The sequence below is a fragment of the Carcharodon carcharias genome, chromosome 4 (assembly GCF_017639515.1).
Source record: "Carcharodon carcharias isolate sCarCar2 chromosome 4, sCarCar2.pri, whole genome shotgun sequence".
Classification (NCBI taxonomy): Eukaryota; Metazoa; Chordata; class Chondrichthyes; order Lamniformes; family Lamnidae; genus Carcharodon; species Carcharodon carcharias.
The window spans coordinates 64,363,787-64,391,123 of NC_054470.1; the positions used below are offsets into that span (position 1 = coordinate 64,363,787).

Sequence of the window (27,337 nt, forward strand, 5' to 3'; positions counted from 1 at the left end):
AACCATGGGAGTTCTGGGAAAGATCGGAATGGATTTGGGAGGCAACAACATATTCAAGAACTTTGGAGAGAAAAGGGGCAATGACAATGGGATGGAGGAGAGAAACTACAGAAAATTGCAAGTTCAAGACCAGGGCAAGGGGGAGTATTCAAGGGAGTTTGGCCAGGTGGGCTGGTGGAGGGCTACCAGTGGTGTCTGTGCCTTCAGCTGACAAGGCTGTAAGCTCTGGAATTACATTGCAAAACATCTCTGTAGTATAAGGGGTGTCTTGCATAGCAAGGATTAATGTAGGACTCGGAGAACAGTATCATCCACAGTATGATGTACATAGACATATGGCAGTAGGCAAGAGACAGTTGTATGGAGAGACTCGAGTAGAAATCAGTATGAAGTTAGCTCCTAGTCTGGGCTACACTTTGTACATAGTTATATAGATATGTGTTACCAATAAACAATACCATTCGACCTTGAATCCTCTGAACCTCTTCATGAGACCTACTGAACCAACCCTTACAACATGGTGGCAGTTAATGAACAAACTCAAAACCAAGGAAGCTGGTGAAGGACCCGGAATTTGAAAAACCAAAGGACAACGTCCTGCTCTGACTGACGTGTCCCTGAACTGAAAACATAGCTGGAGGTCTACTAAAAAGAAGTTCCGTTTCAGATTTGGATGCTGAAGGGCAGAAGAAAAATTCACCGTGCAGCTAAAGGACTCCACTAGAGCACATGGTGGTCCAATGTGAATCCCCAATGATTGCAGAGTCAAAGTACCTAGCAAGGGTGAGCAAAAATTCAGTACAAAGGCTGAACTAGCTTTTAAAAGCCTTCAGGCCATTAATCAGTCTGAACAGTCTGTTTTGTTAAACACTGCGGCCAGCCCAGGTTCAGAGTTGGCACCACACCATGTGGCAACCGAGCTTCGCTGAGGGAAAAAAACAAAGTTTTAAAAACTCAGCCAAAGCTGGAAATTGCTTTTTAATCACCCTAACGGACTCCAAAAATGTTCTAAAGGGCTCAAATCTTTGATTTAAAAATTTGCTGCAAGAAATAGATCCCTATGGGTTGGGTCTGCAATTGCTGTGGGTGCCTGCCAAAACCTGACAAGCGTGGGAGGAAGCATTGAAAAAGTGGTTACTGCAGCGCCATCATTAAAAGTGAAACAGCATTTAACAGTACTTCCCTGAGCTGAAACACAACCATGGTTAATAAATCAACCCTACCAGTTCAATCTGGGCTGATGCAAGAGCCAAACTAGATGTAAAACTGGGTGTCATGGAGAAGAAATTTTTTAAGTTACTGGGGTAGGATTAGGTAGGAAATCAGAGGAAGTCCAAGTTAATATGTTTTTATAATTATTTGGTAACATTTCCAATGAAATAATCCTAAAACTAGGCATTGATGAAGCTTCAGCCAGCTTTGATGAGGTATTAAAAGCCTTTGACAACTATTTTAAATCTTCAAATGTTGGAGAGTGCAGAGCTTAAAAAGAGGTATAGAACACCCACTGTAAAGCAACGAAAGGGAAAAAGACAACACCCAAGCAACCACATAATGGTTGCAGAACACGTCAGTGCAATGGGATGCATGAACTGAAGAGCTTAGTGCAGGGGAAAGAGGAGGCTAAGAAGCAGCCAGAAGGCTTAAGAATATAACTTTCTGAAAATGCCAACAAATTACCCAAACTGCAACAGCTGGTGGCAGTACAAAGCAGGCAGCTGGTTCTGTATGAAGGGACAGTCATAGACCATTCCAAGCTGAGAGCAGATAATGAAGCCACAAGTAGCATGACTACAGGACTGAAACAAGTTAAGGCTTTGTCGGAGACAGACCTGCCTAACAATGAAACCAAAATGAAGGACAAGGATAAAGCTTTGATGTAGGCAGAGAAAGAAAAGACAGAAATAAGATTGGAAAATGTAAATCTGAAGCTGAAGATCAAGGAACTAGAAGGAAAAGCATCGGTTGCCTCAGACTTACTGAGGACCATTGAGCTGTTGAAAGATGTAATGGCTGAAGAGAAAATCAAGAACCTAGAATGCCAAGAAAAAGCTGAACAGTCGCATGAGAAAATAGAAGCTCTGACAATGTTTCTGAGACTCTTCACACTCCAATTAGCAGAAATAAAATTACAGAATGTGAGCTTGAAGGAATTGCTGATAAATCAGAACAGCTGGTTGAATGTGGAATTAACAGCCAAAACTGAGTAAATTCTTAAACTACGATCCAATCTGAAGAACACGAAAGATGACATGTGCAGTATGGAAGGACAAGCCCAGACTTTAAAAGCAGATAAGGCAAAGTCTAAGAAGCAGATTGAGGATTTAACGAGCGAATTGAACGAGTCTAAGGAGCAGTCAGTGACTGTGGAAGGAAGATTCTGAAGGGAATTGAATGCCCAGGTGAAGCTGTTAAGTTTGTATAAGGATTCCATGGATAACTCTGAAACAAAAAGAATTGAACTCACCAGAGCAGTGGCTGAGCTGAATGAAAAGATTAATAATCTTGAACAAGTATCGGAAAATAAGAGACTAAACAAATATTTGGGTGAAATTGTGAAGCAAATGGAAACAAAGGTTACATTTTTGAAACAACAACTTCTAGGAAGAACATGGCGGAACCCACGAAAAAAGAAAATCGGAATCTGCTCTATGAATGAACAGAGCCAACATTCCCTCTGGAAGGAACAGGATAAGCAAATGGTATCTAACCACAGAAGATGGATGGTTGATGAAGAGAAATTCAACATGAAGGAGGGCAAGAAACGAATCAGATGAAGACAACCAAGTGCCGGAATCACAGAGTATTGATTTCAACTCCAAACCAACAAAGCTCGCCCAAAGGAACTGAGCCCACCATTCCTCCAAATGTGACCAGAATGAGAAACAATAACAAAAATACCTGGATAAACTCAGCAGGTCTGACAGCACCTGCGGAGAGGAATACAGTTAACGTTTCGAGTCCGTATGACTGTTCACCAGAATTGGTGTTCGGCATAGGAAGGGTTAATGTGGGACTGGAGAACAGCACCTCCCACAGTATAATGTACAGAGGCACATGACGGGGGATAGAGTTTTACGGAAAGACGCAAGTGGAAGGAAGTCAGCATGAAGTTAGCTCCTAGTCTGGACTACACTTTATACATGTTTATAGTTATGTATTACCAATAAACAGTACAACCTTACAGATCTCTGAACTCTCCACGAGACCTTTTGAACAACTAATAACAATCTTTGCCTCTAACTTTCTCACCTCATTAAATATTGGTCTTAAAGCCTACCATTTTGACCAAGCATTTGGCCATCTGCCCTAATATCTTCATACGTGGCTTAGTGTAAAATTTTATTTCATAACACTGCTGTGAACCGTTTTGGAAAGTTTGTACGTTAAAGACGTTATATAAATACAAATTGGTGTTTTTGTAATCCAAATCTTCAGTTGGTTATGTGCGGCTTTGACCTCTAGATGACAGTGCGAGCACGCCGTTAGCGGTGTTCCTGGCGACGAGCGGCCTCGGCCTGTAGGTGGCGGTATTCCTGGCGACGAGTGGTTTGGACCAGTAGGTGGCGGTGTTGCTGGCGCCGAGCGGTCTGGGCCTGTTGGGTCCTGTGTTAGAATCAGCGGCGTGTTTGTAGTGGTTGTGGCGATGGCGGTGGTCGGTGTGTGGAAGTACAGACCTTCAGCGGAGTTGAGTCCAGAACAGTCGGCCACACTTGGTAACCCCTGCGAGTGCTGGATTGGGGCAGCGGTTAAAGGCCCGGAACTGAGCGGTAGCACGGAGAGAGAGTCTGAGTATTAGATTCACAGATGGCGAGAAAGGGGAGAAGAGAGCTGGAGTGTCGGGGGTGGGCTGAGGGGAGAGACACACACAAAGATAAGGAGGGGTGAAGGAAAGAAAGGCTTACATTTATATAGCATCTTTCATGACCTCCTAGGTGTTTCAAATTACTTTAGCCAATTAAGTACTTTTGAAACATAGGCAGGAATTATCCAGGCCCATTGGCGTCATTCATCATGGCAGGCGGGGGGAGAATATGGCGAGAAGGCCAAAAATCGGTTTGGCGGCATCATGAAAGCAGGTTGCGATTGTCCGTTCCACCTGTCAGTAGCGGGCCATGCTTCCTGCTGCTGCATGTCAGGAACCTGAGTTCAATAATTTAGCATCTCATTATAAGCTCTGCTCACCAGAATCATTCCTCCACGCTGGATCACCCGGGCACGATCATGCCAACATGTTTCACAACTGTACATAAGGAACGTGCACCTGACGAGCTGCACTTCACCCAGGGCTTCGAGGCTTGTTTGCCTACCTTGCTTCAGATAGCATCACAGTCATCAGTACCAGGCAACACCATATCACTTTTAGGGAGGCTCATGGGCAAGTCTTTACCTACCAAACCAGCCGTAGAGGCAAGGGTGGCTTTTCAGTGGCTGTATGGCTAGGGCTTGCTTGGGAAAGGGGAGAAGTGCTCTCAGGCAAGGGGAGAGAGCAGTACTTTGGGGGGGGTGGGCACACCAGAGTGTGTGTGCGGGGGCACCCCAGAGTGTGGTTGGTGGGGGGGGACATCTTGATCTGTGCAAGTGGCCTCAAGATGGTGAAGACTGAGGAGGTGAGGCCAGATGGAGATGTGAGGGTATATGAGAGACAATGTGTAGTGATGTCCTTTGAACTGGCAGTGAGTGAGTTGCCAGTGAATGTGAGATGAGCTGTGTGTGATTGAGTGAGTGTGAGAGTTTAGAGTGATAAGATGGTTGCCTTACCCTGACTGGGCGGATGAGATAATTCATTTTTTTTTGCACCGGTTGGCTGACCTCTTGTGTGCAGCATTGGCACTGACTGCCACTGCTTTCCAAGCCGGAGTGGTGAGACTGATAGGCCTCCCGTGGCCAGAGTGGCGGCAGAGGACATCACAACAGGCTTCCATGGCATCCAGATGGTGTCCAAGGATGCGTCACTTAATCAGGGGGCTGTACTCTTGTTGCCTTTTGGGGCCATGTCTTCACCACAGCAGCCCTGGGCTGCAAGCATTGAGAAGTGTGTCCGCAGCTGCAGTTTAAATATGGTGCCTGGCGTGAGGAAACGGTGAGGCAAGTCAGAGGCCGCCCGCCAGCAAGATGGCGTGTTTCCTGTGGCTGCATAATTAATGAGGTGGGAATGGGACGATGTGGTGCAAAAACAAACTACTTTTTTCCTGCCCACTACTGCAATTTGTGCAAATCTGGGACGATTCCACCCATAATTACTGTGGTGATGCAGAAAATCTGGTAGCATATAGCCATGTGAAAATACGATGCTGTTGCGATAATGGAGCACTGGCTCAGAGAAGGGCAGTAATTGAAAAGCAGAGTAAGGCGAATGCTGGAGATCTGAAATAAAAACAGAAAATGCTGCAGCTACTCAGTAGGTCAGGCAGCATGTGTGGAGAAAAATAGAGCTAATGCTTCAGGTGGATGATTTTCATCAGTAAGATTGGACGATATAAGAGTTAGCCTTCCAGGGCCAGAGTGAATGGTGATGGGACAAGAACACAAACAAAAGATGTGCCTAAAGAATATAAAAACAGAAAATGCTAGAAAAACTCAGCAGGTTTGGCAGCATCTGTGGAGAGAGAAACAGAGTTAACGTTTCGAGTCAGTATGACTTTTTCAGTGCTAAAGTAGAAATGTGATGGATTTTATCCTGTTTAAGAGGGGGTGAAGCAAGGTAGAAGGTCAGGGAAGAGTCACATTTCTACTTCTCTTTAGCTCTGAAGAAGAGCCATACGGACCCGAAACGTTAACTCTGTTTCTCTCACCACAGATACTACCAGACCTGGCTGAGTTTTTCCAGCATTTTGTTCTTATTTTAGATTTCCAGCATCTGTAGTATTTTGCTTTCATCATTTGTCTATAGCAGGTATGCTGCTGACTGAAAGCAAAAATTAAGAGAAAAATTGAGGAAAAGGGAACAAGATGGAGGCAGAGATTATGGTCTGAAATTGTTGAACTCAGTGGTGTATTTGTTATGATGCAAACTTCACATTATTGTTTCTGAGATATCTTTTTTCCTTATCTGAGGATTCCAACCCTCTTTTCCCGCATTGTAGTTTATAGGGTTCTTGATCTTGTCTGCCACATTTCTTGCACTTCTCTCACTCCTTCCCCTCCTTCCCAAACCACGATAGGGTTCCCCTTGTCCTCACCTTCCACACCACCAGCCACAGTATTCATTGGATCATTTTCCACCATTTGTGCCACCTCGAGCACGACCACATCTTCTCTTCCCTTCCCCTCCCATTTCACCATTTTAAAGAGAATGTTCATTTCGTGATATCCAGGTCCGCTCCTCGGTCATCCCCAAAACGCCATCCCTTTCCCACGGCACCATTCCATGCAAATACAGGAGGCGTAACACCTGCCCTTTCACTTCCTCCCTTGCTGCCCACGGCCCCAAACACTCCTTCCAGGTGAAGCAGTGATTTACATGTACTTCCTTCAATCTAGAGTGCTGTATTCATTGCTCACAATGTGGTCTCCTCTACATGGTGAAGACAAAACGCAGATTGGGTGACTGCTTTGCGGAACACCTTTGCTCAGTCTGCAAGCATGACCCTGAGCTTCTGGTGACCTGTCATTTTAATTCTCCATCTTGCTGTTACACTGACATCTCTGTCATCGGCCTACTGCACTGTTCCAGTGAAGCTCAACGTAAGCTTGAGAAACAGCACCTCATCTTTCAGTTAGGCACATCACAACCCTCTGGACTCAACAGTTCAATCATTTCAGGCCATAATCTCTGCCCCTATTTTGTTTCCATTTCTTTGCTTGTTTTGGTTTTTCTCTTTGTTTTGCTTTCAGACAGTAGCACACTTGTTCTAGGCACATGGTTTGTTTCTTGTCCCATCATCATTCCCTTTGTGCCTGGAAGACTAACTTTTCTGTCATTCAATCTCTCCAATATTTCACCCTATCATAGACCGTCCTTTTTGTGTCCCACCCATCCCTTGCTCAAAATCTCTTATGTTTCTAACTTTTCCCAGCTTTGATGAAAGGTCAACGACCTGATACGTTCACTCTGTTTCTCTCTCCAATAGTGCTACTGACCTGCTGTGTGTTTCCAGCATTTTCTGTTTTTATTTCAAAGAAGGGTATCACTGGGTACTAAATATTCCTGGATACAAGGTGTTCAGAAAAGACAAGGCAGGAAAGAAAGGTGGGATAGCAGTATTGATTAAGGAAAGCATGGCAGTGCTGGAGAGAAAGAGAGGTTGTCCCAGAGGGGTCAGGAACAAAATCTTTGCCTAGAGCTAAGAAATAATAGAGGTACATTGCTCGGTGTAGTCTATAGGCCATCAACCAGTGGGAGATATGTAGAGGAACAGATTTGTGAGGAAATTACAGAGAAGTGCAAGAATTATAGAGTGGGTGTAATAGGGGCCTTTATTTATCTTAACATAGATTGAGATAGTAATAGTGTAAAGGACAGAGAGGAGCAAAATTCCCTAGAGTGTGTTCAAGTGAATTTTTTACATCCATATGTTTCCAGTTCAATTAAAAAGGAGGCATTGCTTGATCTGTTTCTTGGGAATGAGGTGGGCCAAGTGGATCAAGTGTCTGTAGGGGAACTTTTAGGGACAGTGATCATTGTATCATAAGACTTAGGTTGGCTATATTTAGGACAAGGAGCAATTCAGAGTAAGAATAATTAATTGGGGAAGGGCAAACTTGAGTGGGTGAGCATGGATCTCATCCACATAAATTGGAATCAAAGATTGGCAGGCAAAACTCTGAACAATTGGCTCCCTTTAAAGAGGAGATAGTTCAGGTACAATCAAGGTGTATTCCCATGAGGGGGAAAGATAGGGCACACAAATCCAGAGCTGCCTGGATGACAAAAGAGATGGAGAGTAAGATGAAGCAGAAAAAGAGTGCATATGTCAGATGGATAATACAATTGAGAATCAGATTAGAAGGTTTAGAGGGGAATTGAGAAAAGACGTCAGAGAAGCAAAAAGAGAGTATGAGAAGAGACTAGCAGCTAACATAAAAGGGAATCCAGAAGTCTTCTGCAGGCATACAAATAAGAAGTAAAAGGAAAGATTCACAAGAATGGCTTGAAGGATGAGGAACTTCAGTTACATGGATTGGAGAAGTTTGGGCTGTTTCTCTTGAAAACAAGAAGGCTTACAGGAAATTTGATAGAGGTATTCAAAATCATGAGGGGTCTGGACAGAGTAGATAAGAAGAAATTGTTCCTATTGTATAAGGATTGGGAACAAGAAGACCCCGATTTAAGGTGATTGACAAAAGAAGATATGTTGCCGTGAGGAAAAAATGTTTGCCAGCAAGTGTTTGGGATCTGAAATGCACTGCCTGAGTGGTGGAGGTTTTATCAATGTGGCTTTCAAAAGAAAATTGGATCATTATCTGAGGAGGAAAAAAATGAAGGGCTACAGGGAAAAGGCAGGGGAGTGGCACTAGATAAATTGGTCTTGCAGAGAGTCAAATTGCAGCCTCCTGTGCTGTAACCATTCTATGATTCTATGAAATTTGTGCACAGTAAGCTCCCAAGTACAGCAGATATGATAATGACCAGTTAACCTTTTTAGGTGATGGTTGACAGGTAAATATTGGCTAGGACACTAGGAATAACGCCCTTACTGTTCAAAATAATGTCGTGGGAACTTCTGTGTTAATCTGAGAGAGCAGGTGGACCCTAGTTTAATATTTTCTCCGAGTGTTTGACAGTGTAGCATTCTCTTAGTTCTGCACTGAGGTGTCAGCCTTGAAATTTGTGCTCAAGGCCTAGAGTGGGACAAGTCAGAACCTTCTGACTTAGGTGAGAGTGCACGTGTGGCTTACTCAGATGGAGTATTTTACCTAGGCAGCCCACAAGGATGGAGATCTTACTGGATTTGGTTATGAGTAATGAAGTAGCTTGGGTAGATGAATTGAGTGTGGATGAGCATCTTGGCAGTAGTGACCACATGATAAGATTTAAGATCGAGCTGGAAAGGGAAAAAGCCAGTTCAAACACTAGAACACGAGATTGCATTAGATCAGATTTTTAAAAGATGGTGAGCAAGGTGAGGTGGAAGAAACTGGCAAACACAACTGAGCATCATTTGCCAGCTAAACTACATTGATATTTAGTATAACTATGCAAACATGCAATCTACTTTTAAATTGAGGTTAAGCTAGAGTGATGGGGGGGTGGGAGCCTGAGTGGGGAGACACGAGAGGGAAACAAAAGTAAAAAGCAGAAATGAAAGGCAGAGGAAACAGGGACTAGCAGCAAATAGGGCCATAGTACGAAAAAATATGTGTAAAAAGACAAGCCTAAAGGCACTGTATCTGAATGCAGGGAGCATTCGCAATAAGATAGATGAATTAACAGTGCAAATAGATGCAAACGGATATGATATAATTGTGATTATGGAGCCATGGCTGCAGGGTGACCAAGGCTCAGAAATGAATATCCAAGGGTATTCGATATTTAGAAAGGACAGGCAAAAAGGAAAAGCAGGTGGCATGTCGTTGTTAGTTAAGGATGAAATCAGTGCAATAGTGAGAGAGGATATTGGCTCAGAAAATCTAGATGTAGAATAAGTTTGGAGCTAAGAAGCAGCAATGGGTAGAAAATATTAGTGGGAGTTGTTTAGGCCTCCAAACAGCAGTGGTAAGGTAGGAGAAGGTAATTAAACAGGAAATTAAAGATGCATGTAACAAGAGTGCTACAGTAACCATGGGTGACTTTAATCTACATATAGATTGGGCAAACCAAATTAGCAGTAATACTGTGGCGGATGAATTCCTAGAGTGGATTTTTAGACCAGTACATTGAGGAACTAACTAGGGAATAGGCCACCCTAGATTTGGTATTGTGCAATGAGAAGGGGTTAATTAATAATCTTGTTGTGCGGGGGCCTTTAAGGAACAGTGGCCATAACATGATAGAATTCTTCCTTGGGTTGGAAAGTGAAGTCCAATCCAAAATTAGCGTCCTAAATCTAAGCAAAGGTAACTACGCAGGTATGAGGTGTGAGTTGGCGAAGATAGATTGGGAACTTCATTAAAAGGTGGATGGGCAATGACAAACTGTTGCATTGTATATATTTCTTTCTGACGCAAAAACAACAGGAAAAGTGACCCAACCATGGCTAACAAGAAATTAAGGATAGTATTAGATCCAAAGAGAGTCATATAAAGTTACTAGAAAAAGTAGCAAGCTTGAGGATTGGGAGCAGTTTAGAATTCAGCATTGGAGGATGAAAAGATTGTTTAAGAGGGGAAAAATAGAGTATGAGAGTAAACTTGCAAGGAACATAAAAGAGGGCTGTAAAAGCTTCCATAAGTATGTAAGAAGAAAAAAGATTGGTGAAGACAAATGTAGTTCCCTAACAGTCTGAAACAGGAGAATTTATAATAGAGAACAAGCAAATGGGAGAACAATTAAACAAATACTAATTCTGCTTCAAGGAGGAAGACACAAATAACTTCTCAGAAATACTAGGGAATTGAGAGCTTAGTGAGAAGGAGGAATTGAAGGAAATTAGTATTACTAAAAAAAAAAAGTGCTGGAGAAATTAACAGGACTGAAAGCCGATAAATCCCCAGGGCCTGATAATCTACGTCCCAGGGTACTAAAGGAGGTGGCCATGGAAACAATGGATGTGTTGGTTGTCATCTTCTAAAATTCTGTAGATTCTGGAACAGTCCTGGCAGATTGGAGGGTGACATATGTAACCCCACTATTCAAAAAAGGATGGAGGGAAGAAACAGGGAATAACAGACCTGTTAGCCTAACATCAGTGGTAGGGAAAATGCTAGAGTCTATTATAGAGGATGTGATAACAGGACACTTAGAAAATATTAATGGGATTAGACAAAGTCAACATGGATTTATGAAAGGGAAATCATGTTTGACAAACCTACTGGAGTTTTTTGAGGATGTAATTAACAGAATAGATAAGGGAGAACCAGTGGATGTGGTGTACTTGGATTTTCAGAAAGCTTTTGATAAGGTCCCACACAAGAGGTTAGTGTGCAAAATTAAAACACATGGGATTGGGGGTGATATATTGGCATGGATTGAGAATTGCTTAGCAGACAGGAAACAGAGTAGGAATAAATGGGTCTTTTTCGGAATGGCAGGCAGTGACTAGGGGGGTACCACAGAGATCAGTGCTTGGGTTACAGCTATTCACAATATATACCGATGATCTGGATGAGGGAACCAAATGTAATATTTCCAATGCCGACGGCACAAAACTCGGTGGGAATGTGGGTAGTGAGGAGGATATTAAGAGGCTTCAAGGCGATTTAGACAAGTTGAGTGAGTGGGCAAATAAATGGCAGATGCAGTATAATATGGATAAGTGTATAGTCCATTTAGGACTGAGATGAGTAGAAACTTCTTCACTCAGAGGGTGGTAAACCTGTGGAACCACAGGGAATACGCCCCAGAAATACTAGGGAATTGAGGGTCTAGTGAGAAGGAGGAATTGAAGGAAATTAGTATCACTAAAAAAAACAGTGCTAGAGAAATTAATGGGACTGAAAGCTGATAAATGCCCAGGACCCAGATAATCTACATCCCAGGGGACTAAAGGAAGTGGCCATGGAAATAGTGGATGTGTTGGTTGTCAACTTCCAAAATTCTGTGGATTCTGGGAGGGCTGAGGAAGCCAAGCCACTGAATATATTTAAGAAGGGAATAGATACATTTCTAGACTCTAAAGGCTTCAAGGGGAATGGGCAGAGAGTGGGAGTATGGTGTTGAGATAGAGGATCAGCCATGATCATATTGAATAGTGGAGCAGGCCCCAAAGGCTGAATGACCTACTCCTGCTTCTATTTTCTATGTTTCTATGTTAATTCAAGTTACTGTTACTTTGAACTAATTGACAAAAAGAGACACCTTGTTCTGTTTTATTTAAATTACAGTACACAATGGTGACTTATATTTTTTCCCATTTAAAAAAAAGTTTGAATTAACAAGTGACTGGCATAGACTCGATGGGTCTAATTCCTTCTGTGCAGTTCTGTTATGACTATGACTGTATGTATAGGGTATGGTGACTTAATAGCTCTGATTTTGGATCAGCAACCCACAATGGACAATGGGTTCAAATCCTATCAGGGAGAATTGTGCAATTGAATTCAATAAATTTAGTAATTTGTAGACTCACCCTGGATAAAATAACCATCAAAGCTGCCAGATTATCATAAAATTCCAATTGCTTCATGAATGTCCTTCAGGGAAGGGAATCTGTCACCCTACTCAGTCTGGCCTATAAATGACTGCAGCCCAAGGACATGATTGACCTTTAATAGGCTCAGGGCAACAAACACTGCTTTGCTGGCATTAACCACAACCCAAGAATAAATCTAAAAAATTGATTCACTGATCTACAGTTTAGAAATAAATCATATTGCATTGGTTGTTTTAAAAAAAAGTTACCAGAATCATGTACAACTTACTTTCTGGGCTGCTAATTAAGTTTATAAAAATGTTGTCCTGTTTTACAGTTCAGTTTTCCAATGGGAAGCTCACAAATTCAGAAAATGTAGAATTTCAGCTGCACAAAAATATACACAAAAATAACCCCCGGAAGAAGAATCAGCTTATCATGGTAAGGGTTAAGTGACTTAAAACACTTAACAGTTTGTGTCATGGTTAAGCCTGGCATGGCTGATTGCTCTGATTGTGCTATTCCTTAAAGCTGTGTTAACAACATTGCTAGTTCTTTGAAATTGTTACACTTACTTGAGATGATTCTTTTTCATCCCCCTGTAGTCTGCTGAGACAGATAGATTGACGTACGTTGGAAATAATTTTGGATTGAGTGCCCTGAAGTGTAACTCACTGTGCAAGTAAGTGTGTTTCTTTGACTCAAAGGCAGAATTCCAGTTAAATGTAAAGTGCTGAAAACATGGGTTGTCAGCATATCAGAAAAGGAAGCAGTTGTGATGACAAATAGGCACTCTCTTGTCTCTTTTATATCTGCCCACACATTGAGTCCTGAGAGGGGTAATACAGATCAGCTGGAAAAAAATTGTCTTCCTTCCAGTTTGACCTACTGTAGTGTAAAGTAAGTATTGTATCAACTAGTCAAATTTGCAGGATGAGGAATCAGTTGATATCTCTTTGAAAGAGCTGGCTCAGGCAAGTTGGGGAAATGGCTCTCTCCTGTGTCGTAAGGTACAATGATTAATTTTTCCCCAAAACACAGCAACATTTTGGACAAAGCGCATTTTTTGTTTCATTTACCAATGGAGTCCTGGGAGCTGCATTGCCCATACACTGTACAAAGTTTGTTTGATGCTGGTCTTTGCAGTGAAAGCCAGATGTTGCAGTATGAAATAGAGACATTACTTGGTGTTTAGGAATAAACTGCCCTTGGTAACTTGAGAGGGGAAGGGTGAGGGCGAGACAGGAGGAGGAAAGAGGAGAAAGTGTGTGCAGGTACATGATATAATTGTGCTTGTTGTCATAATGAGAATTTTCATCATTTTTATTTTAACAGATCTGCTATGGAATTGCTTACATTGAGTTGGAAGATACAGTATTTCATAACTATATGGCTATTCTCAACAAAGTGTGTCAGGGAAAGTGTTGCATTAAGTGTGGCAGGATCATGTGCTAGATGTGAGAATTTTAATATTTATATTAGTCTTGCATTTGGCTGGCCTTTTGTCAAGTTTTTCTGTTATAATTCTTGTGTCCACATTTATAATATCTAATCTGTTTTTATAGTGGAAACTGCCTATGTAAACTCCCCCTCATGGGTGCAATTATAGTATGACAAATATGCATGGAGAACAGTTTGCAAACTTCTCAATATTTTCCCTGAAAAACTTTTACACTATAATATATCATGAATATAAAACCTGATGTGTGTATGCACTTCCTGTACATCATCTAATTCAGGTTTCTGTGTCAGAACAGCAGTAATTATTTAGCATGTACAAACTCTTCAACAGGAGATACCTGTCACAGCATCTGCAGCTTCTCAGTTGACCTGTATATGAATTCTTGAAGTATTACTTAAATTAATCACGCTTTGCAATTTGAGTGGGACACACACTCTTACGCCTTAATGGCAGAATAATACCTTGTGGTTTAATAGTATAATGTTTGTGTCCTTACAATGCTGCACATCCTCTGACTTGCTCATGTCCATATCCTGAACTTGACAATTTATATATAAAGTAAGAACAAGAAAGGGTCTCTCTGTTCTTCGTCCAGAACTTGCCCACCTCTTGCCTTAAAGATTCGGCATGATCTATGTTAATTGCTTTTAGTTGGGGCTCTTTTTCAACTTCTTTATCCTTCCAGTACATCCACAGCTGTTGATGGCCCTTTGCTACCTTGTGTAAATAGTTGCTGTTACAAGTATGAGCCTTGAGCCCTGTTTTCAGCCAACACTTACATTCATGTACTTTCCAGTAGAGACTGCTGGATAGTGATCAAGGTCAGAAAAGTTTCTCACCCATCTTATGGGCTATGGTGGCCAATTTAAGATCAAAATTCACCACCAAAGTGAACACATTATGAACTAGCATCAGTGGAAAGTTTGGTCAAAGTGATGAAGAGTGCACCAATCCCTTGCACTTTGACTTTTTTTGTTCTCTGCCATTTTCTCCCTCTAAAGAGTTTTCGTAATTTAGTGAGTTCTGAACGTTCTTTATGGATGAGCAATGAATATTGAGAGGTTTTTGAATGCTGGGAAAGAGATGGGGGTGGGTGATGAATCACAGTCAACCTTGATCCTGCTGTCATCTGATACCCAGATGCATGTTTCCAGCACAGAATGCTGGAGCACAACCCCTTGCCAATGTTTCATTGTCCTGATGAGATGCTGTATTCAATTATGGTACCTCTTCTACCTAAAATCAGCTAACCCACTGTAGACTCTGTGTTAAAACTAGGACCATTGCTCATTGCCATCAGGAACCAATGGTGCTTTAATTTTTATCTTGGCTCTTCTGGTAATCTTCTGAGAGTTCTGTGTTGACTTTCATTTTTTGAACCTGGGAAATTGACTAGGCAGAAAGTGACAAAAACAAGGTTTAACTTTATAATGTGGCTTACTCAGGCTGCTCAAGTTGTCCTTTGCTTTATACTTTTTTAATATGTAGTTAATTTGATTGTTTGCATGTTACATTTTGATTGGATTTTTAGCCTCTTCAGAGAGCTGAAGAATCTGTGTTACAGCATTAATAGGAAAGTGACTACGTGTTAACATGCATGCGGTATTTTTGTAAAATAAAAGGTTAATGCTTGGAAATTACTGTCCCAAAAATGCAAATGTTTGGGAAGTTACTGCAAAAAAAATGATGATAAAGTTTTCATTGATTGGAATGTGTTCTTGACCCATTCAGGTATTTTGTTGGTGTGCTAAATAAAAGAACTGGGAAAATGGAGGTGCACGATGCTCAGCTGTTCAACATGCAACCCTTCTTTCCTGGTAAGTTCTTCAGTACATAGTTTTTAGCCACCCAGCGAAGATAATTAGATATGGCTAAGTCAGGCTTCTATGCACCAACAACTTGGATGTATGTGCTACAGTTAATGTAGAAGCATTCATGGCACTTTGCAGAAATGTCATCAGCCAAAAAATGGGTACTGATTCAGAGAAGGGGATATTAGATGGATGACTACAAACCTGTTGACAATTCTGGGTGGGGTGAGTGGGATAAGGAGCTTGATAAAGTTAGCTCCCAGCAAGTGTGCTGAGCGGAGGTTGGCGAGAAAGGAGGATGAGGCAGCTGTGGATGCTGCTTCTAGGGTGGTAACAAGAGGTGCCTAGATGGTTCGTTGAAAAATGCAGCAAGAGATACTGGGGATAGCTGTGGACTTATCTAAAAGAGATTGAAGCCTGGAATGACAGCAGGAGAGTAGAATGGGGCGTTGGGTCTGTGCAAAGTACCTGAGGGAAGAAATGAAAGGTGCCAGGAGAGTGGGGAAAATGGTAGCATTGGTTTGGAGCAACAGCCGGAATGAGCTCATGAATAAACATAAAGCAATTTAGGTTACATGTGATCTCATGATCTGTTGAAGGACGTTTTAAAGAATTTTTTTGAGTGGGTGGAAACAATAACTGGGATGAGATTGTTTTGAAACTGGCGAGCCTACCTTACCTTATTTTTCCCAAGTAATACTAGCTGACCTCTTGTGACATTACTCATGGGTAGTTTGGAATTCAGAGCAGGGTATAGTTGTTTGGATGGAACTGTGCTTAATCGGTTTCGTCTTTTTTGAGACTACTGCTCAGGTGGTACTCCTAATGGCATTACTTTTGATTGGTAAACGTCTTCTGGTTCTGGATGACTACATAGCCAAATTGTGATTCTTGGTATGTCCACCTAGACAGTCTAGCAAGCTACTTGATCATCAAGAGCATCTCAGCTGGACTGCCGTCCGTCATTGTCTACATATGCATATTTCCAGCTGGAGTCACTGGACTGGATTTTGCTGCACAGGCAAGTTAGGAGGCAGGTCTGTCAGCAGTTTCGTTCAGCAGCATTGCTTGCTGGTTGTCCAATATGTTGCTGCCTTTGTGTGATTTTTCTGGAAGCAGCATCCTGAGGAAGAGGGCCACCCGCGTGGAAGCAGCTGGACATCAAATAATCTCATTGTTAACCCGATTGAGTGGTCTATTTCCAAATAGCTGCATCCAACTGCGCCTGTTGAAGCTAATGTCAGGCAATTGCCTGGTGGTGGCCTCCTGGTGACAGGTTGAGAGGCAGGGAGGCCTCCTTTAAATCCACCCAAGGGCAACAGCGAGCCACAGTCAAGGCTAGGTTTGCCAACCCTCCAGGATTGGCCCGGAGTCTCCAGGAATTGAAGATCAAACTCCAGGACACTGCTGTGTGTAACGCTGGAGAAAAAATCATCAGGATGTTAAAAAAAGGTTGTTTTATTTTGTCATTTTCTTTGAACATTTCTTGTTACCAGATATAAAAATATTGAAAATAGGTGAAAAAAGGCTGTTTTGGCTGACAGTCGAGCATTATCCAATTGGGTAATGAGCCTTTTGCTTTCCAGTTGGTGTAGAAAGGCAGTTTGTCAAAAGGGTGGATGTGTTGGCCAACCAATGGCTAGAGTGTGGGGCAAGTCATGTGATGAAACCTCCAGGAATACATTTAATTACAGTTGGCATCCCTAGTCGCAGCTGCAGGTTTCCTCATCACAATGATTGCCTGGCAACAGTGGCCTCATTTACTTTTAAAATTTTAGAAGTCTTTGGAGGGCATCTCCATTTTGAGGCCCCCTTGAAGTCCCCCCCATGCATTGGCAGAACCCACTTACCTGGTGGAGGGCACAATTAACCCTGCCACCTGTCCAATTGGACAGTGTTTCCAGAGGCAGCCTGTAATCAGCTGCCTGCTGGATAATCTCACAGGTGGGTAGGACTTGAATACCATCGGGGTTAGGACTCCCGTATGATCCTGACACCTGCTGGAAAATTCAGCGCAGTAGGTGGGGATTGCACCCTGAGTAAACATAGTATGAATTAATGATTGAACCTCAGACCTTTATGGTTTCTCTGTCTCAGTTCAATATGTGGAGCTTCAAGAATCCAGACTTTTGCTAGCTAGTTGCTAATCACTGTAATCCAGATCTCTGGTTTACTCTTAAAAATAAGAAGGAGCCTGGAGAAGGCTATGGGCCAAGTGCTGGTAAATGGGATTAGGTAGGTAGGTCAGGTGTTTCTTACGTGTCGGTGTAGACTCGATGGGCTGAAGGGCCTCTTCTGCACTCTGATTCTGAGATTGTTATTGTCAGTTGCTTCCCTTTCTGGTAAGATTAATTTTCCACAATCAAAAGCATGCTATAATGTCTTTGCTTTTCCAGGTTTTTTAAAGCTCTTCTATTATTAACTCTTATAACTTTAATGAATTTCATTCAGAGTATGAAATGTAATTTTGAACTGGTTGATGCACATCCTGAAGGCTAATAGGAGAACTATTCCTCCCCCATCGCTGACCGCCTCTGTCGTTACAGCTATTTGAACACAACAAGCTCTGTACACAATGTAATGTAATTCAGCAACAACTTCCACTGATGTGGTGCCTTCAATGTTGAAAAATATCCTAAGCTATTTCAGAGGCGTGATCAAAATACCAGTGCTGGGCCAAAAGAGGAGATGGCAGGATGGGTCACCCAAAGCTTGGCCAAAGAGATGGACTTTAAGGAGGGTAGGAAAAAACAGGGTCAGTAGAACAGTTTGTGTGTGTGGTGGAACAGGCAGGTGGGTTAGAGCTTTAAGATGCTGCAAAGTTGGAGAGGAATGAGGAAAAGGAAAATTTAAACACAGGGTTAAGGATTTTAAATTTGAGGTGTTGAGGACCAGGAGCCAATCTTAGTCGTTGAGAATATAAGTAATAGGTGAACAGGATTCTATATAATGCACGTAAGGATGTTTGTGGCATATGATCAGGCACAATATAAATGCACATTATTTTTATTTCTCTGGGCTTATTGGAGTATGTTTGGAATGGCTTTTTATTGTGGTCTAGCAAGGAACCACAGCACCATCACCTGTGAAATCGGTCTTTTAACCAAGAATTATTTGAAATGTCCATTTATAAATTGGAGCAGCATTTTGATGCCAGTGTCATTTCCTCAGGTGAATCTGCTACAGAAGGAGATCCCAATGAAAAAAACACCTCTTACAGGGAGAAGGTAATTACTCTTTGTGAAGCATTTGACAAAGACTCCATTTGTGGGATGCACTGCAGCTACTTGCCAAGGCTTCTTCAGCAGCACTTCCCAAACCTGTGGCCTCCAGCAGCCGGAAGGACAAGGGCAGGAGGTACATGGGAGCGAGTGCAATGAAGATTTACTAGACTGGTCCCTGGGATGAGGGGTCATCTTATGAGGAGAAGTTAGCTGGACTAGGCCTATGCTCCCTGACCAATGAGAGAGAAGAATGAAACGTACAATTCTTAAGGAGCTTGACAGGGTAGATGCTGAGAAAACTTTTCCCTGGCTGGGGAATCCAGAACATGGGGTCACAGTCTAAGAATAAGCGGTCAGCCATTTCAGATTGAAATGAGGAAAAAAAAATTTCACTCAAAGGGTTCTGAATCTTTGGAATTCTCTACTTTAGAGAACTGTGGATGCTGAGTCATTGAGTATACAGTATTCAAGACTGAGGTTGATTGATTTTTGGGCACTAAGGGAATCAAAGGATATAGGGATAGTGCAGGAAGATGGAGTTGAGGTAGATGATCAGCCATGATCTTAATGAATGATGGAGCAGGCTCCTAATTCAGCACCTATTTCCTATGTTCTTAATTATAAATACGTCACGACCACAAGTTCAATAAACAAAAATATAGAGGAGGACACCCTAGATAAATCTATATTTATGAGTACAGCAGCCTGGTAGTGATATTGGACTAACACCCGGTGACTGAGAGCTAAAATTTATTTAATGAATGATAAGTGTTTGAAAAAGAACAAGCAGATCGAGGCAGAATCATTATGAATATTTAGAATACAACTGGATATCATAATGGAAAAGTTAAGGTAGCAACCGGATGGGACACAATGCCTGATATTTTCTTACCCTGACATTTGTGTGTTTGTAAAGTTCTTTCTCCTTCCCTTCTGCACACACAGCACCATTTCTAGGCTGAAGCATTGTAAACCCAGTGATTTTTTTTTTATATATATCAGGCATCTCGGAATGTTGCTTTGTAAATAATTGCCAGTACTCTTGAGAGCAGCCTTAGATTTAACTGCTCTAGTCATTCTTCACCCCTTCACTTCTACTTTGTGCCTGTCATCATGTGCAATAATGGAGCAAGTTTATCTTGACATTGGTGATGCTGCATCTTAATGACAACACTCTTCAGCTGAGTGCTTGGGGCTTTCTCTCAAGCATTAACAAATCTGGCAGGCATCTAGCAGGAACCGCAGTTCAGTCCTTTGAGTTGGTTTGTGTATACTTTTCCATCTCACATGGCATCATGTGCTCATGTGACAAATGAGAGCTCCTGGAATTTGCACAATAATGGTAAACAAGTGGGAGTAAATGGAAAACCTCAGGTTCTTAAGGCTTTTAGGGTGACTGCTTGATCAGGAATTAGAATATTGCATTCAGTTTTATTTTAATCGGCCTGTACAGGCCTGTGAATAGGAAGGAAGTAATTAACCAAACTGATGTTTCGCTATTAAAGTATATTAACTGTTTGCTGTTGATTTCTAGGTGGATTCCCTCATTGAGGCCTTTGGTACTAACAAGCAGAAACGTGCCTTGAGCTCTCGCAGACTGAATCGGGTTGGGAATGAGACTTTGCAGGAAGCTGTGGCCAAAGCAGCAGAAAATATAATTGAAAAGAAAGGAATAACAGGTAAAGCAGCCAAATTGCAGGGCAGAGGCTACTCTATAAGTATAAGATCAAACAGTCTGCCGTCACAAAATAATTTTCAGTTACAGCAATCTGAGTTATTAAACTGAGGAAGGTGCAAGGAGCAGAGCCACTGAGGTTTAATGACTATTTTGTCAAGTTATGTGGATAAATCATGTATGCATCTCAAAACCATCCATTGTGATGATTGGTCAGTGCTAAGCTTTTGTATTACGTTGGGCATTGAGAATCAGTAGTCAAGAGAGGAAGAATGCAACTGTCAGTCACTTTGGTGACAGCTAGTAAGATAGGGACCATTAAGTACATGATGCATGAAAGAATCTTTAATATAGTGAGACTGCTCATTTTGGATCTTCGCAGTTCTGAAGACTGCTGTTGGGTTTGAACAATTGGGGAACAACATCTATCTGGGAGAAAATCTATAAGAAGCAGTTTCCATGTTTACTTCGCAGTTTGTACTTAACACCTGAAGGTCCTTCGTCCACCCACCCCAGGTTATGTTAACCTTTAAGAGATCAGTATAGGGACTATATTAAGACCTGAAGATTATTTAATCTTGTTACCATCCTTGTAGAGACTGATAACTTTTTAAAAGAGATGAATTTCCCAAATGACGAATGGAAATAACTGAAGGACGACTTTTCACATTTTAAGGCTTTTACTGTAGCTATAACTTGGAGTTTTGGAATCGGGCTGGGAGGCTTTTAAAACTTTATAGCTTCCCAGTAAACAAACTACAATCAATATAAAGACCTGAATCACAGTGAATGAAAGAGGGGAATAGTATTCTTAAGGTGGGAAAAAATTATTTTAAAGGGTATGAAAAGCACTGAGTAATGAAGACCAGGAATAGGCTGAAGTAAAGAATGGTGGGCTTATGTCAAAAAAATGATATTTCTAAATGTGCTTTATATATCTATATTTTAAATAGCTTGTGGTCAATTTTAAAGAACTAGCAGACTTGTGCGGGTTTAAATAAATTTATTACACACTTGTTCCGAAAATATAAACGCTACCCCAGTCACACACCGCACGCTCAAGAAAGATACAATAGAAGAAGATATTTCATTTCTTCAAGGTTAAACGAAAAGAATAGTTAACCATTCACGTGGTTGGCAGTGTTGTAGGCGATCAGTCATTGCAGGCCCAGTAAAGAATCTTTTTCCACTCTTGAATTGTAGTTCAGATGGGTTCAACTAGCTGAAGCCAGATATCCTGATTATTGCAGGATTCCCTCGAAGAGGTGACTGCTCAGTAGGTCACAAAACTAGGCACTTGTGATTTTTGTTTCAGGAAGGCAAATTTCTTTACAGATGGACTTGGAGTTTTGGAATCGGGCTGGGAGACTTTTAAAACTTTATAGCTTCCCAGTTCTTAAAAGGTAAAAATGATACGAACATATGAGCAAGGAGCAGGAGTAGGCTATTCAGCCCCTTGAGCCTGCTCCGCCATTTAATAAGATGATGGCTAATCTGATAGTAACCAGAAATCTGCATTCCACTGATTGCCAATAATCTATCACCCCCTTATCAAGAATCTACCCACCTCTGCCTTAAAAATATTCAAAGACTCTGCTTCCACCACCTTTTCAGGAAGAGAGTGCCAAAGACTCATGACCCTCCGAGTGAAAAAAAATTCACCTCATCTCTGTTTTAAATGGGTGACCCCTTATTTTTAAACAGTGACTCGTAGTTATAGATTCTTCCGCAAGAGGAAACATCCTCTCCACATCCACCATGTCAAGACCCTTCAGGATCTTATATGTTTCAATCAAGTCACCTCTTACTCTCCTAAACTCCAGCGGATACATGCCTAGTCTGTCCAACCTTTCCTCATCAGACAATACACCCATTCCAGGTATTAGTCTGGTAAACCTTCTCTGAACTGCTTCCAATGCATTTACACCCTTCCTTAAATGAGGTGACCAATATTGTACACAGTACTCCAGATGTGGTCTCACTAGTTCCCTGTACAACTGAACCCAACTTTTGTACTCAATTCCCCTCGCAATAAATGATAACATTCTATTAGCTTTCCTAATTACTTGCTGTACTTGCATACTAGCCTTTTGTGATTCATGCACTAGGACACCCAGATCCACCTGCACCTCAGAGTTCTGCAATCTCTCACTATTTAGGTAATATACTTCTCTTTTATTCTCCCTGCCAAAATGGACAATTTCACATTTTCCCACATTATACTTCATTTGCCAGATCTTTGCCCACTCATTTAACTTATCTATATCTGTTTGTAGCCTCCTTATGTCCTCTTCACAACTTACTTTCTTTGTGTCATCAGCAAATTTAGCAATCATCCCTTCATCCAAGCCATTTAAATAAATTGTAAACAGTAGAGGTCCCAACACTGATTCCTGTGGCATGCCACTTATTTCATCTTGCCAACCTGAAAAAGACTCATTTATGCTTACTCTCAGCTTCCTGTTAGCCAGCCAATTTTCTGTCCATGCCAATATGTTACCCCCTACACCATGAGCTTTTATTTTCCACAATAACCTTTGATGTGGTATTTTATCAAGTGCCTTCTGGATGCTGTCTTTTCTGGAGCAGCTGGCTTGTGGGGGGTTTTCTGCAGACGACCCAGGTGTTTTCACGGTCTTTAGATTAAAACTCATTATCTCTAACTTGTTTCGATTACATGGTCAATGCTGATATTGTCTAACCAGAATGGTTTGGAAGTCCAAAGACATCACTATACAATAGAAGATAGATAGTAGCGTTTCACACTTACTTTGTGGACAACTGATTTCTTCAACTCTCTTTTGTGAAACTTTGATCTTGGAGACAAGAAGTCTGGAGGTCTATTGACTTTAAGTTTTGGGTAAATCACAGATATTAGTATATGCAAATTCCACAGATAACATTCGTCTGGGTATGCCCTTTCCAGGGGCTGGCCCACCCAAGGTGACTTGATTAGAACTTTCCAGAAGCTTCAGATGGTCTGTGTTGAATAAGCAAAGGCCACCATATTCTTGGTGGCCATCTTAGTGCCTTGTGAGTGTCAATTTTAAAACACAAAAGACAGTTTCAGAAGCTTCCACAAAAGTTATGAATGGGACATACCGCTGTTTTTATGTGTTATTGTGGAATGTATTGAGTGCTGTTTTGTAATGTATATGTAATATATTTCCAACATTTTGTTTTCCTAAAGCTTTAACTAGTGAGGCAACGCAGTTCGAGTCTCAGGACCAATCGACTTTTCTTCCTCCCTGTCATGCTGATGCACATAAGCCTGAGGATGTTTATAAGTTTGAGGACCGTATCCTTTACTTGCTGAAAGTTGAACTTTTGCTATGTAGTCAGTTGCTCTTCACTGGTACAGTATCACCGCTCTAGAAATGGTTTAATTTGTCTTTAGGAGACTCATTGACGTTTACACACTGAAGGAGGCCATTTGGCCCATCGCGTCCACGCTGGTCAACAAAGATCTGACTACACTAATCCCATTTTCTAGCGCTTGGTCCATAGCCCTGGAGGCTATGACAATACAAGTGAATATCTAAGCACTACTTAAATACTACTTAAATGACTCAACTGCCCTTTCAGGCAGTGAGTTTCAGACTCCCACCACCCTCTGGGTGAAAAAATTTCTTCTCAACTCCCCTCTTAGCCTTCTACCTCTTAACCTTAAACCTATGCCCCCTGGTTACTGACCCCTCTACTAATGGAAAAAGTGCCTCCCTGTCCACATTATCGATGCCCCATATAATCTTATACACCCCTATCAGGTCCCCTCTCAACCTTTGCTGCTCCAAGGAAAACAACTCCAGCCTATCCAATCTTTCTTCATAACTCAGACCCTCCAGCCCAGGCAGCATCCTGGCAACTCTCCTTTGCACCCTCTCCAGTGCAATCATATCCTTCCTATAATGTGGTGACCAGAACTGCATGCAGTACTCCAGTTATGGCCTAACCAGCATTTTATAAATAACTTAGCTATACACAAAGTTTGTAATGTTACTATTGTGCAGTTCATGCTGTTGTGAAAAGGGTTTTAGATTTGATGTTGTGGGGCAGGGGAGTGACAAAGTATTAAAATGTATTTACAGAATAGAAACAAGCAGTTTTGGCCCAACAGGTCTGCACATGAGCCTTCACCCACCTTCTGTTCCTTGCTCCCTCATGCACTTATCTAATTTCACTTTAAATGCATTTATGCCATTTACCTCAACTACTCCCTTGTATTAGTGAGCTCCACATTCTCACTATTCTCTGGGTCAAGGAGATTCTCCCTATTTGATTTATTAGACTCTATCCTATATATATGGCCCCTAGTTCTTGTCTAGCCTGCAAGTGGAAACATCTTGTCAATGTCTACCTTTTCAAAAACAAAATAGTGTGGCTGCTGCAAATCTGAAATAAGAACGGAAAATGCTGGAAATACTCAGCAGGTTTCGCAGGATCTGTGGAGAGAGAAACAGTTTTGTCTTCGTTTTGGGAACTGCGGGTCGGGCTATTTCCAGGCATCACATTCCCTGCTTCTAAAAGGGAATGCATTCATCTGGTGTTTTGGTCTCCAGGAGTCATGTATGGGCTGGAGTTGGGATGCTGTCTCCCAAGGCGACAGTGGAAGTGGGCAGATGGTGAGGCCAACAGGTTAGAAAGCCCACCTCTGTTTACTGGGACATTGGCCCCATTCTATTCATGGTTGTTAGGCTGTTTAGCTGTGGCTCCTTCATATCTACCATGGCCCCTGCATATTTACTATGCATCTTCCATGCCCTCTCACCCAGGTACAGAACCAATGAGCTAAATAATAAAACTGGCAAATCTTTGAAATGCTCATGAAATAAGAAAAAATTAGTCCCTTTGAAAAAAATTGCCCCCCTCGCATTCTCAAAACTGTCAATCAACCACAGGCAGTAAAAGTCCTGTTGAAAGACTCTGTAATTCACTTAACATCTTCTAATCTTGTCCACATAAACAAATAGGCATTGAAAAACCACTTCTAAGTTAGTTTTATGTGCTTGTAATATGGTTATCAAACAAACAAAGTTAGCAGTCTCCTATGAGGTGTGTAAACATTCCCCTGCCAGGATGAATGTGTTAGTGTGTCTTGGAGGTTAGCCAGACATTCATAATGAGGCCTTCTGGCAAAATAGACGTCTGGCCATCTGTTCAGTCTGCTTTTGTTAATATACATGTCAGATGGCCTCATTATGAATGCTTGGTTGAGCTCCAATCCTTTTTGCATCTTCTTCGATGCCTCTATATTTTTAATAATATGGAAACCAGACTGTTCATACTACTCTGTGTGGTCTAACCAAGGTCTACACAAGTTAACATAACTTCGCTGCTATTCAGTTATCTCTCTAGAGATGAATTACAGAACTATGACTTTTTTATGACCTTATTAACCCATGTCCCTACTTTGTGACTTGTGGGTCCCTGACCCCAGATCACTCCGTTCTTTGCTCAATTTAAATACTTAATTACCAAGGTTTATGTCCTCATTCTACTTACAAAATGTAGCGCCTCACCGTTATCTATATTGATGTTCATTTGCCAATTATCTGCCCATTCTGCACGCTTATTAATGTATTTTGTCGCAGTCCTCCTCTGTATTAACGACATACTCCAATTTTGTGTCATCTGCAAATTTTGAAATTGTTTTTCTGGTTCTCGAGTCCAAATGTGTTGGTAATTAGCCATGGTCCATGAAGGACCATAGGCATCTGCCTCCATTAGAGAGACAATTGGTTATATATCTTGAGGGACACCACTCCACACTATGCATGGAGCAAGGCAAAGAGGCAGGCCCCCATGAACTACTACAGCTGGTACGGGGATTGAACCCGTGTTGTTGGCATCATTCTGCTCCACACTCTAGCCATCTAGCCAGTTGACCCCTCAAAATGAACTGTAATCACCAGGAAACAAACCTGGTTCAGTTGCTTGAAAGACAGCTATGCTCACCCACATCATTTCAGTAAATAGCTAAAAAGAGTCCCTCAGCACCAATTTCCCAACTTAGCAGTCGGCCCAAGAAGCATTCTGCCCCCAGAAGACTCTTAAGTGGTAGCAAAACCTGTCTACTTTTATGGAGAGCTGGTGACTCTCAACCAAGTTGCAACTGCTAAGTCAGCTTCCTGCTACAGTAATTAATACCCATTCAGGCAATCAATTTCAGTTGATTCACAGATAACTGCTATTGCCAGGCAGTTTCTGTTAACTGGATATTTTAACTAGATGGTTGTTTTAAAGTTCTAAGCCAGTGTCTGACTGTTAGTCAGAATTACAGCTTAATAAATACTTGTCAGAGAGATTCCACCTGCATCAACGCCCTGACTTAGCACTCGGCTCAAGACGCACTCTGACCTCAGAAGACCCTGTACTCCCTTATTCTATTTCCACTAATTGGTGAGTTAGTATCTGGAGGTCTTAAATATAAGATCTTTGTTTCTATTTGTTCATGGGAAATTAACATCACTGGCAAGGCCAGCATTTATTACCCTCATCCTTGATTGTTCTTGAGGAGGAGGTGGTGGTGAGCTGCTACCTTGAACCGATGCAGTCCATGTGGGGTAGGTTATCCACAGTGCTTTTAGGGAGTAAGTTCCAGGTTTTTGTCTGAGCGACTGAAGGAACAGTGATATAGTTTCAAGTTGGGATGGTGTGTGACTTAGAAGGAAACTTGCATTGGTGGTGTCTCCATGTGTCTGCTGCCTTTGTTTTTCTAAGTGGTATAAGTCGCAGGTTTAGAAGTTGCCTTCGAAGGAGCCTTGGCAAGTTGCGGCAGTGATCTTGTAGATGGAACATACTGCTACCACTGTCTGCCAGTGGTGGAGGGAGTGAATGTTTAAGGTGGTGGATGGGTGCCGGTCAAGGGGGCTGCTTTGTCCTGACTGGTGTTGAGCATCTTGAGTGTTGTTGGAATTGCACTCATCCAGGCAAATGGAGAGTATTCCATCACACCCCTGACTTGCGTCTTGTAGATGACGGACAGATTTTGG

General features: G+C 41.8%; 1 protein-coding gene across 2 annotated transcripts in view; it reads left to right on the forward strand.

Annotated features, from left to right (window-relative positions):
- Positions 1-3,590: 3,590 nt before the first annotated feature.
- polr1e (RNA polymerase I subunit E) overlaps positions 3,591-27,337 on the forward strand; it is a 44,306-nt gene continuing 20,559 nt past the window's right edge. The window contains exons 1-8 of one of the 2 annotated variants that reach the window (XM_041185848.1): positions 3,591-3,687; positions 12,511-12,614; positions 12,779-12,855; positions 13,509-13,630; positions 15,367-15,452; positions 18,618-18,673; positions 20,205-20,349; positions 23,536-23,643. In XM_041185848.1, the coding sequence (XP_041041782.1) occupies positions 13,629-13,630; positions 15,367-15,452; positions 18,618-18,673; positions 20,205-20,349; positions 23,536-23,643 (397 nt within the window). In that variant the 5' untranslated portion in view covers positions 3,591-3,687; positions 12,511-12,614; positions 12,779-12,855; positions 13,509-13,628. Of the gene's footprint in view, positions 3,717-12,510; positions 12,615-12,778; positions 12,856-13,508; positions 13,631-15,366; positions 15,453-18,617; positions 18,674-20,204; positions 20,350-23,535; positions 23,644-27,337 lie in introns of both variants that reach the window. The other variant, XM_041185847.1, reaches the window with a different exon arrangement.